Here is a 12227-nt window from a genome sequence, read left to right on the forward strand (position 1 = left end):
GACATGGGACAGAAAAGCATGGAAAACACCTGAGGACCGCAGAGGTGGTGGCTCACGCCTGTGATCCCAGGCGCTCAGGAGGCCAAGGCCTCCCTAAGTGAGTCCTGCTCAGTTGCCCAGGCTGGCCTGGAACCGCAGCCCTCCCGCCTCGGCCTCCTGAGCTGCCAGGTGGCGGGCGCGGCCCAGCCTGCATGTGCGCTGCGTTCCCGGGACAGACTTCCCTGCCTTTCTGCCCACAGTCACCCTGTGGCACCAGCTTGCTTCCTCTCTGCTCTGACTCTGCCATCGCGCGGTCCTGCCTTGTCTGTTGATGTTTTGTCCCTAGTGAGGTGCGTTGGCAGGAGGCCTGTCCTCTTCAGCTGCTGTCCATGCGCAGAGCCTCACGTTAACCACACAGCGACCCTCAGGCTGTAGCCGCAGCTCTTGTCTGCACTTGGCGATGCGGTGCAGGCCGGCAAGCATCTGCTCAGGCCAGGGAGTGAGACTGGGGTGTGGGAAGCGGGCCGCCCACCCTCCTGCAGCGCATGGCCCCGGCGATGACGGCGGTGGGACGTGAAGAGCAGGAGAGGAGGACCCCGACAGTCCCTGAAGCCACGTACTGCTCAGCTGTGGCTGCTGGCTCCTCTAGGGACGGAGGAGATGGTGCCACAGGCAGATGGGGCCTCAGGAGCTCTGCCTCCTGTGGTGGGTGGCGTCTGAGGTCACCCTCAGCATGGGCATGCAGGTGGGGAAGCAGAGTGATCTGAGCTGGAGGTGCCATGTCTTCTGCCCACACCCCTCTGGCCAGCAGCCAGTCAGCAGGCAGCCCCCGTACGGAGGGAGGCTGGGCCATAGTTGGGGTGCACGTCCAGGAGCAGAGAAGGGTGGGGAGCCGCAGCGTGCTCTGCTCCTGATCAGGGTTGAGGATGGTGGCCTCTGAGGAGGAGGAGAGGGTCAGTTCAACCCTGGCGGAGTGCCCACTCAGCACAATGCAAGCCATGCCTGGTACAGATGTCATCTGGAGGGGTCCTTGGCATGGACTGGCAGCCAGACCCAGGAGCCCCCAAGGTGGAGAAGGGGAGCCAAGGCTCTGCTGGCAAGTGGGGATGGGGTGGCCTGGAATAGGGAGCCCAGAGCTGGGTGTGGTCCTGGTTCCTGCTGGCCAGGGCCTTGGCATGGCAGGGTCTGGGGGCTGAGATGTAGCAGGACCCTTGTGCTATCGCCCAGGCTGCTCCACCCACACGGCTGCGGTTATGTTGTTTGTCCTTTGCAGCTACAGGCATTGCCCGTCTGACGCCCAGGCCCTGGCATGGTCTCTGGGAGCAGATGGCCTGCATTGGGGTGTCTTGTTCACAGCGGGTGCGTCTGTGGGACACTAATGCATCGCACTGGCTCATGGTGCCTGGGAGGCGTGGGGTCTGTGCCTGGTTAGCTGGTGTCCAACAAGCCCGTGTCCTGTGCCTGTGGGAGCTGTGGGTAGGCAGCCAGTCCCGCCCTGCCCTCCTCCTTAGGAAGCCACCAGTGCTGTCTGCAGTGTCACGGCACCTTCAGCTGACCACCCCAGGCAGCTTGGAGCGGGAGTCAGCTCACACTGGGCCCCAGGGGGACCCCCCTGCTTCAGAAGACCAGCCGCCTTGCTGGAGTCACTTGTCCACCCAGCTGCTGCTGTGGACAGCCGATCTCTGTGTGCAGTGACAGGGTCTGGTTCCCATGGCAGATGGCCCTCCTGTTGGTGGGACTTCTGGCAGCAGGCCTGAGAAGGAGCTTGCTGCAGCCTGGGGTGGAGCCATCACCTTTGCTTGGTCATCTTTGCTTACAGGTCGGGCGCAGAGAGCACACTCTCCCTCCGTCACCCAGCAGCGGGGCTCAGAGCCCTCGTGGCCTGATGAAGTGGGGCAGCGCAGGCCAGGCCAGGTGACGGTGGTGCTAATGGCCCTGTTCCCCAGCTTTCCTGCGAGGTTGGCTGCTGCCTCTGCCTGGTGGGCCAAGGCCGAGACTAGCCGGTGGTCAGACAGGAGTGCGTGACCCGCGTACCTCCAGGCTGGCACCATAAGAAGGCAAGTTAAGACCCCAGGGCCACCGTGGGGCAGTGGGTCACACGGTCGCTAGAACTCCGCTACAGGGCCCTTGGCTGCCTTCGTGTCGCTATGTGGAGAAGCTGAGCGTCCACGTGTGCAGAGGTGGCAGGAGTCGCTTCAGGGGACCTGCCTGGGTGAGTCTGGACTCCCCTCGGCCCTCAGAGGCCCGGCGCAGCCCTTGGGAGCGGCTTCTGCACCCTTCTCTCTGCCCTGCTGCCTCCTGGGGTTGGCCCCGCTGGGACTCGGGGCTCCCCGCCCGGATTCTGGCTTTGCCTTGGGCAGGTGTGGTGTGGCTCTTGGTGGACCCGCCCTGACGCCCTCCTTGGGCCTCCTGTGTGTTTGAGGCTCCTGGGAGCGTGGTGCCAGCCCCGCCCTGCCGTGCAGGCCGGGCGCTCAGAGGCCCCTCCTGCTGGCTTTGTGAGCTGGATCCAGGCCACTCCCACAAGGGCCTCGAGGCTGCTGTGTACACAAAGTGGGGTTTTTGGTGACGCTGTGTCCCAGCACATGGTCCCCTCCGTGCTGGCGGCAGGAGGCCTTTTTCCAGCCCTGACTGCAGATACTTGTCCCTGGGTGCCTGCCTTTCAGACCTTCCCATGAGGGTACGCTCACTGTCCTGGGGGGTGGCAGGGAGAACACGGCCACTCTTGTCCTGTAGTAAGAATACCTGTGGCCTAAAGTGGGGTGGACCAGATTCCTCCTGTTCAGTATTTAGTGGAGCCCCGACCCGGCCTGTGTTCTCCTCTCGAATAAGGGGGCAGGGCAGTGTGCAGCCAGCGCCTGTGGCCTGCAGAGCAGCCAGTGTCTGGACACCCCCAGCCCCATGGTCCAGCTGATGCCCTGTGCACCACAGGCCAGCGCAGTGTATGATGACAGTGTCGTTCTTTGAGGTCATTGGTACTGCCCTGTGAGATACCCACTCCCGCCGCCTGTTGTCTCGGGAGCGATCCGTTGGCGATGAACCACCGTGGCAGAGGAGGGCTGTTCCCTGGAGACAGGCCCCTGCAGGTGTCAGTCTGGTGGGGTCTCCCGCTAGAGACAACTGTCTGCAGGACTGGCTCTCAGCAGGGAGGTGGGATCTTGTGGCAGACGCGGGGCAGGTGTCGTCCTGTGCCGGCCCCGAGGGGATCTGCTGTCAGGCGGGTGGTGCATACAGGAGCTGGAGCCCGCCGCCCCCTCACGCCTGCCTCCCCGCCTGCGGCCTCCTCCTGGGGGGCTGGGGGGCTGGCTGCTCTCCCTTGGCCCTCCCAGCTGGGCTTGGGCTCTGGGGTGCCCTGGTGCTGCCAGGGCTGCCCATCTGTCCTGGCCCTGGAGCTGCTGCCCTCTTGGGTGATTTCTGAGGTCTCCCCACCTCCACCCACCTGCGGCCACCCGCGGGTCCCCCTCCTCCTGGAGAGACGTGGGCATCACTCTTTCTCCCACCAGCCAAGGTGACAGGCTGCCGTGCTCCTGCCGCAGTCGCCTTGTGCTGCCTCGGTGACCGTCCTGCCCTCATCCCTGCCACAGGGAGGCTCCGGTTCCTCCTCTGGCCACCCCTGGACTTGACTGCAGGCCAGGGGTGCTTGGACGTGCTTCCTCCGTGCAGCAGCTGCCCCCACAGTGCCACGGCTTCCGGGAGCAGAGCTGGGTGTGCACAGCTGGGGCACCCTCCTGTCTACCGCCCGCCTGTCCCTGGGAGGGGCTCCTGCTTCAGACCCCTGCCAGGGGCTGGCCCGAGCAGCCTGTGGCCTGTGAGTGCTCTGCAGTGGACGAGCCCTTCCGTGGGCTTGGACCTCTGCCCCCTCGTTGGGCCTGCGCTGGTGCTCAGGCTTGCTCGGCAGGCAGACTGAGGTGAGCTCCCTTGGAGTCGCTGGCCTAGGCTCTCTTCCTCCTGGTGTGCCTGGCTCCGTCCGTGGTGTGGAGCTGGTGGCAGGCTGCGGCCTTCCCGATGCCCCTCTGGCCTTCCCTCCCAGGCATGGCTGGCTGAGGATTTTGTATTGAGTGGCTTGAAATTCTATATAGGTTTTACTTGTTTGGGCTGTTGGTGTGACCCTGGGTGTTTTGTTTTATTTGTCTATTTGCTGTGCTGGGCTAGGGCCCAGGGGCTGGCACTTGCTGGGTAATTGCTCACCACTGAGCTGCACCCCAGCCCTGTGGGGGTACTTTATTTAGGACTCACCTCCGTGGGAGACTGGCCTGCCGCGTGCCGTGCGCTTGTCTGTTGGTGGTGGTTTCCTGCTCGCTCATCCCTCCGCTCATCCGCCACAGCGTGCAGGTGGGTGGGGCCACCTCGGCCGTGCTGGCCTCAGTGTGAGGAGGAAGCGCGGAGGCAGCAGGGCTGGCACCTTTCCCCTGGGTGCCGGGTGACCGACACTCCCCGGGGCTTCAGGCTCCTCTGGGGGGGGGCTGGGTAAACCTGAGGAGGCCCAGAGGACACCTGCATGCCACATGTGGCCATAGCACTGAGCCAGCTGCTAGGACAGACTGTGGTCTGCCCATGGTGTCCACAGTGCTGGCCGGTGTGTGAATAGCTCTCCTGAGGCCAATGTCCCTGCCTTGCTGGAGTTGCCCATCTCAGGGCACCTGGCTGAGGCGCCGTCCCTGGTTCGTGGGACTGTGCTGCCCTAGCTTCTGCTCTGGGGGTGGAGGGCCCAAGCAGAGCTGGGCCTGGCCTGGCAGGAGGTGGAGTCCCAGCAGCTGGGCTTGCAGGTGGTTGCCTGGGTCTTCAAGAGTGGGACCGGACGGTGGTCCTGCTGGAACCACCCCACTGAGTCCCAGGCCACGGTAGGACCTCATCATGCCTGTCAGGTGCGTGCTCCGCCTGCTGGCCCCTCGTCTGTGATGGCCGTGGGGAGGGAGGGGCCGTCTGCCGGTGTGGTGCGGACACTGTGAAGTTCACCGCCCGGCTCTCCAGCGCGTGCGGCTCAACTGGCATCCCGCGGGGCTTCTGCCTGGACCTGTTCTGACCTTGTCCTTGGCAGAGGAGGCACGAGGCCATGCCTGTTAGCACTGGCACCTGGTTGCCAGGGGCCTCCTGATGCTGGGAGCTGCCAGGCTGTTTTCACTGGCAGAAGGTCACACAGGTCTTAGGAACAGCCATGCTGATGTGGTGGGCTCCTGTCCCTGGGCTTCAGGCTAGCCTAGCTGCAGGGACTGTGGGGTGGCAAAGGGCCAAGGCCCCAGTTCACAGGCCTTGCCCCAGGGCTGTGGTCTCCTGCTGACCTCAAGGTAGCAGCCCCTCTGGCCGGGGAGAGGAGGGTAGAGACCACACGGGCTGACCTGGCTTCAGTCAGAACCCAGCCTGCGTTGGTTTCCAAGGTCCAATGTCACTGCCATATCCACGGCAGACCCTTGGGGTGCTGCAGTGTCTGAGTTCAGCGATGTCATCTTGCCACGTCATGTCCCTGCCCAGAACTCCAGCCTACCCCTCTCCAGGGCCTCGGGTCCCCCACCAGGAGGCGAGCCCAGCACCCCCTCAGCAGAGTTCCGTCAAGGCCCTGCAGCAGGGGACGTGATGGGGTGGTGCGCTCGAGGGCAGACCCCTCTTCCCCAGGACAGCCTGTGTTCCTCTTCGTGACACACTCATTTAATTTTTAACTCACAAGGCATTTGCTTATTTATTTTCATTGTTCTTGATAATAATTCTAAGCCATTAGAGGGGAAAATTATATTCAAAAATGCTGTTTCACACTTTATTTGTTTGATGATTTAGAGCGATAGAAAATAGCACATTTGCTGGCTTTTATAGTCTGATAATTATTCACATCCATCAAGCCATTCCAGGGGAATAAACAAAACACCACGAAAATTACACTATTAATAGGCTTCTCCGCGCACGGGAAGCTCTTCCTGGCTGGCCAGCGTGAGGCGATGCGGCCCATCCCAGGCCAGAGGCGGCGACTCAGCCTTGCAGCCACAGGGAGCCTCTCCACTGCGCTGCCCAGCTGCCAGACATTCCCTCGTTGTCTGTCTGTCTGTCTGTGTGGCCAAGGAGCCACGACGGAACCCTGGCCTCCCAATGCCCTGAGCTCTGGGGTCCTTTTTGATCAGCCAGGGGCCACGTGGATGGAAGCCTGTGTACCCCCAGGGCCGTGTGCGAGGTGCCCAGGGTGGCTTTGCTGCCAGCCTGGACTTGGCCTGTTCCCAGCACAGCCAGAGAGTGCGCTGTGGTCCCTGCCCCGTCCTGTCGCTCCAGCCCGTCATCCTCCCTGGGCCGTGTTCCTGCTTTGCCTTCCTGGGGTGGCAGTCATTGGAGGGGTGGCACTGGCTACTCAGTGTGCCTTGAGGAAGGGAGGAGAGGTCAGGAAAGCATGAGCCTGTGACCACCATCTTCCCCAGGCTGTCCATCTCCTGTCTCCCAGACTTGGGATGTTGTTACCTTCCAGAACCTTCCGTCCAGAGCTGATCCTTTTGCCGCTACCATTGTGCTTCCCTGTGGCCTCTGGAACTCTAACCTACTGTTTTGTGGGTCCCTAACTAAAGGGTGGCCACATCTGGGCCTGCCTTTCCCTATATGCCTCACGCCTGACACCTTGTCTAAGAAGGTTTCCAAAAGGGGTATCTGCCCCGCCATCCCTGGATGTGCCTCCCTGGGCTCCGTGGCCACACCGCGATGTTCAGCTCAGGGCTATGGAGCTTGCTGCAGCCCATGGGCCAGTGCAGGGTCACCTGGAGCAGTTGCCAGGGAGACTGCTTACAGCGCGGCCGGGGACACAGAGTTGATTGTGGGCTGGTATCACCTAGAGCTCCAGAAGGGCTCTGCTCAAAACCAAGAAGGTGGGGGAGGCACAGACTGGAGGGCTTTTAAAAACACAGAGACAGGCCCCAGGGCGGGATGGCTGCGGAGACAGTCCCAGTGAGTGACCACTCGCCCTGCCCTGAAGACGCCCTGCAGTCGCTGTGCCTGCCCTTCCCTGGTCCTGCAGGGGCAGCCCAGGACAGCCTCTCAGCCTTGCAGAGCCTGGCTCATGGAAGACTCCATCACACTGAGGGTCCCATCCCAGGGATGTGTCCCAGAAGGTCCCGGAGGGAGGAGCACAGGGGCCCATGTGGTCCAGAAGGGTCTGGCCTCCCGGGCTGTGGAGAATGAGATGAGGCCAGCCCTGGAGGGGCAGAGGAGCCAGGGGACACAGGCTGCGTGGGGACTGCCATGCCCGCAGGACTCAGGCGGGGAGGGAGGGAGGTGAGACCAGGCTCTGGTGGGTGGATCAGGGATGAGCCTGTAGCAACCCAGTGTGGGCACCAGCTTCTGTCCAGGGCCGACCTGGACACATCCCTAGGAGGTGTGGGAGGGGACCTGGGAGGACACCTGTCCAGGAAAATGTGCAGGAGTCCTTTGCTGCACAGTTGGGGCTGCTGCGTCCAGAGAGGCCACCCAGGGCCACAGGCGGGCAAAGCGATTGATCTTGGTCATGAAGTTTGACCTTGTGGTGGGGACTGAGCTCCCAGGGAGGGAGACAAACTGCCTCCCTGCGTCGGTGACCAGTAAAACCAACTTGTTTTACAGCCCCAAGAAATTGCTTGCTAATAGCCAGACAGATGCTGCTTCTGCCTCGAGGTTCAGCGAACAGACGTTTTCAACCCAAATAGCCACTTTTCCCTGTTTTCCTCCTCCAGAGCCAAAGCTGAGTGTCAGGGGTGCCCCAGCGTGGCACCAGGCGTGGGCTGTGGTGACAGCAGTGTGCTCTGTCTGGGCCGGGCGGCCCGTGGGACCGGCTGTGGCTGCCCTTCCCCACCATGCTCACCCTGCTCCCTCCCGGGATCTGACCTGGCCACCTGAGCCCTCAGCACCCTGGGCTCCCAGGGCACCAGGCAGCAAAGGTGGGAAGGCGGGCCCAGCCTCGTGGCCACCTGGAGCTACCCCCGACCTTGAGGCAGGTGGCACTCAGAGCACTGCTCCTCCTCTGGGTGGTCGGCCAGGCAGTGCCCAGCGCCTGTGTCCCTGAGGACCTGGGCCCTTGGGTTGGGTGGGCCGCAGATCCTTTGTCCCTCCTCTCTACAGCCCTGGGCCATCGCTAGGTCCTTGTAGGTGCGGGGGTGCAGCTGGCTCCCGGGCCTTGACGCGCGGGCCAGAGCTCCGAGGCTGCGTGCCTGCTGTCCAGGAGCTCTGCGCCCTCTCCAGGGGCTGCTCTTCCCAGCACTGGCCAGCGTCCCGCCGTCTGTGCTTCCTGATAACAGAGGAGCCGCGTTCCAACGTATTAAACTTTTAACATCCACCAGATTCAATTAATCTTATCTTTACAACTCCCAATTACAGGCGGTAATTAAGTGAAAGCAGCATTGTAGACTGGGGATATTGCATTAATCATCACAGCCTTGGAGCCATAAATTAGTTCCTTCCCATCCTCCAGCTCTTCCCAGAAGGCATGGACGTTTCCTTTCCTGGGTGGGGGTGGGGGCGCCAGTCCCACAAAGGTGTTTGGATTGGGATTAACTTTTATCATCTTTACGTAAATGATAAAAGGCCATTTAAGAAGGAATAACCTCCACTTTGTCCAGACAATGGAAAATTCTGGAACAATGGAGTTGAAGGTGCCTGGGTCACACCAGGCAGGGGCCCTGGGAATGTGCCCAGAAATTAATTTCTGTATCCTGTTTAGATTAGTGAAGACCTGACGTGTGCCTTATTTCCTCCCCAACCCTTTTAATCTTATTAGGAAAATACTCTGAGCCTCGCTTGGAGGGGCCAGCAGGTGGGCATCTGCTGCGCGCCCTCCTACCGGCTCCACTCCAGATGCTGGTGGTGCTACTCTAGGGGGGTCTCTTGGCCCAGGCCCTCCTCTGGGGTGGCATCCTAGGTCCTGCGGGGTGCTGAGCAGCGTCCTGGCCTCCACCCCACAGGCCAGGACACCTCCAGCGTGAGCCACAGAGGCCTGGTGGTGGGCAGCGGGGCCGCGGTTCTGTGCGAGGCCGTGGGAAGGGCTGCATGCCCATCCCTGCCAGGCTGAGGCTGCTGGCATGTCCCTGGCGGCCTCGCCAGCTCTTGCTCGCAGCTCAGGTGGCCTGTCACCCACCGCATCTGTTTGCAAACCCCCTACGTCTTTCTTGTTGACGATGGAGCCTCGTGGTCTTTGCGATGGGAACCGTGTGAGAGAGCGCTTGTGGAGTGGTGGCCACAGCGCTTCTCCTCCCTGAGGCCTCTTCTCCCTGCCGGTTCGTGGGCGGGGAGCTGCTGGTGTGGGCGAGCCTGCCGCTGGAGGCAGAGCTCCCATGGGGCTTGTCTTGGCTGCTCTGTCCTCAGCAGGGTGTCGTGCCACTTACCCAGGGACATTCCCGCTCCTGGCACTTGCCGCTGCTGTCGCCAGCCTTTGGGTTCTGCCCTCGCCCGCCCTCCCCCGTTGCAGGGAGTCCATCCTGCCGCCTCCCCTGCCTACTGCCCACTGCCCATGTCGGCCACTCTGCCTCTGACCTGCCTCCCTTCTCTCGCAGGTATGCCATTCCCCCGGAGCACGGCAAGCGCCTGGAGCGGCTGGCCATCGGTAGGTGTCTGCGCCACGGGAGTGTGCGGGGCTGGGGGCGGCAGTGACGTGCCTCAAGACCCTGGTGTCCTGGTCTTCATTTCCTTTCTCTCTGGGGACCAGAACCACATCCCTAGCCTGGTGTTTAGTCTCTTGTCCTGTTTTCCGGTTCTTAGCCAGAGCCTGGGGCCTGGCCGGCTCCTGCAGGTGGGAAGACAGTGTGTTCCCACGTCCTCCCAGACCTGCCCACGCGAGCCCATCTCTGGCTGCAGGTCTGGTTGAGCTGGCAGCTCCCTGGCCTGGCCTGTCATCCTGGTGCTGAGCTGTGCCCTGCAGACATCCTTGCTGCCCACACCTCTGGCCTGCATTCTCATCAGAGCACTTGTCTGAGGGGCTTTTGGTTGTGGGCAGCTGGGGAAGAGCTGGACGTGCCTGGCTGGCGTGGCAGGGAGGCCTGCAGCTCTGCTGTCCAAGGCTCCTGGGCGGGTGGAGGGAGCAGGGCCCCAGCAGCTCCCCACCAGGAGCCCGCCCTCTCGGTCCAACCCACGTTTGTTTCCTGCCCTCAGATGGCTCCTCAGAGCCTGGCCAGCCTGGCCCTGTCTGACGGGTTGCTGGAGCCAGCATCCTGCCTGACTCGTCGTGTTGCACCCTGTCTTGGAGGCTGGGGTTTGGAGATCAGACCCCTAGCAACCATGGGGTCTGGTGAGCGCTGCTCCTCGCAGGTGACCCCTGCTGCCTGTCCTCTGTGTGCAGGGGCTCAGTCCCTTTCAGGAGACCTAAAGGCCTCCCAGGCCCCACCTCTTCCTGCTGCCCCATTGGGACAGGAGTTCCAGCCTCAGAGCAGCGAGCCCAGCTGCTGCAGCGGCCTCTGCCTGGTCCTGTCCTGTCAAGCAGCAGAGCGGCCAACCCCCTGCTGGCCCTGCAGGCGGCCTTGGGGCCACATGGGGGTAGCCTGGGACACATGAGAGGGTGAGGGGCAACAAGGACCCTCTGCCAAGGAGCTGCCTAGAGACCAGGAGGGCCCTTCCTGGGCAGCGGGCAGGTGGACGTCCTGTCCTAGAGGAGGCACACAGGTGTCCACTGACTGAAAGACACAGTTCGGGTTGGAGGGAGGCCTGCTGGGGAAGGTGGGCCTGGTGGGCCTGGGACCTGGTTCCTGTGGGTTGCCACACCTGGTCCCGGCAGCCTGCCGCCTCCCACTGGGGTTCTGCAGTGATGCAGCCACAGCAGAGGGCCAACCCACTGTGAATCCTATTGCGTTTTTTAAAAAGTATAATTTTAATTTAAAAGTATGAGACCGTTTCCCCATTAGTCTCCCTAATGGGCTGCTGCTGCTTGCTGGCCTTAAGTAGCACACACTTACCTGCGGTTCTGAAGGTCAGGAGTCTTAGGTCAGGTACGGCAGGCTGGGCCTCCTGAGGCCCAGGGAGAGTCTGCGTCCCCTTCCTCCAGCTCCTGAGGCCCCAGGGACAGTCCTTCTCCAGCTCCAGAGCCAGTAGCACAGTGTCTCCCAGGTTCTCTGACTCTGGCCCTCCTTCCTTCTCTCGTGAGAAACCCTGTGGTTACCCTGGACCCCAGGTCACAGGGTGACCCCACCTCAGAGCCTCACAAAAGGACATTGGTTTGGGGGACTGAGGCGTGGATACCTGGGGCCTCCTCGTGAACTCGTGAAACATCCAGAGCGGTGAGCCCAGCTCTCTGGCGACCGGATCCCCCAGGCGCAGCTTGCTCAAGCTCCTCTCTCCCACCTCCCCCGTGCCATCTAGACCACCGGCCACATCCCAGTCCTTCCCACTCAATTTGCAGTTCATGTTAGAAGAGCAAAGGCTGACCAGAGGCTTCAGCTGGGCACTCGCAGAAGGCCCCTGCCGATCCTGGCACACACGTCCCTTCTTGCTCCCCCACAGCCAAACCTGGGACCTGGTGGCAAGTCCTGTCTAGACACACAGGGCTTGGGGAGGCGGGTGGGGTCCAGCCAGGAAGGAGGACGCTTCCACGTGGGGCTTCCCATCAGGTCCTGGGAAGCCGGGGCTCGGCCTGTCACTCCTCAGCAGGGTGGAGCAGCTGCCAGAATTCGGGAGAAGACCTTGGCTGTCAACCCCGGAGGGTGGAGGCGGAGGAAGGCAGGCCCTTCAGGTGCCAGCCCGCTGCCTGGCCTGGACCCTCCCGTGTCCTGGGGGCGCGTGGCACGGGCTCAGTGGTGGAGAGGATGAGATGGGTTCACGATTAGTATAGAGAGTGAAGGGCTGAGCCCTAGGGCTCGTGGGGCGTGTGGGCCTCGGAGAGAGCAGAGCTTTGATGTGTTGGCGCATTTTTGGTGCTAATCACTTAAAATGTGTGCCTTTATTAGAGCTTTAATGAGCGCCACTTAAACCGCGCATTAAAAGAGGAAACTGCCGCGCGGCCGGCAGCCGGGTGGCAGGCGGTCGTAACTCTAATTGAAATGCTTTCAGCGAGGAGGAGAGTTTCTGGTCCAGGGATCCGGTGCACCTTCCAGAACCTGCCATTGTGTCTTTGTGCTCTCGGTGCCTCTGCCAGCACAAGGTTCCTGGAGGCTTCACGCTGCCACCTGGCCAGTGCCCATGTGCACACACTGGGTGCCCTCTCTGATCATCTACCCCTGGGGTGTGTGCTGGCCAGGAGGCCAGGGTCCCAGGTCCAGGCTGGCAATGGTTGCAGATCTGTCCTGGAGGGAGTGGACACTGTGAGCTGTGTCTGCCACGACCCCCCTCACCTC

General features: G+C 62.3%; 1 protein-coding gene across 1 annotated transcript in view; it reads left to right on the forward strand.

Moving 5' to 3' along the window:
• KDM4B (lysine demethylase 4B) overlaps window positions 1-12227 on the forward strand; it is a 116202-nt gene that overhangs the window by 55397 nt on the left and 48578 nt on the right. Inside the window, 1 exon segment of the mRNA XM_079116302.1 lies at window positions 9462-9511. Within this exon segment, the coding sequence (XP_078972428.1) occupies window positions 9462-9511 (50 nt within the window).

The sequence above is a fragment of the Sciurus vulgaris genome (genome assembly GCF_902686455.1).
Source record: "Sciurus vulgaris genome assembly, chromosome: 16".
Classification (NCBI taxonomy): Eukaryota; Metazoa; Chordata; class Mammalia; order Rodentia; family Sciuridae; genus Sciurus; species Sciurus vulgaris.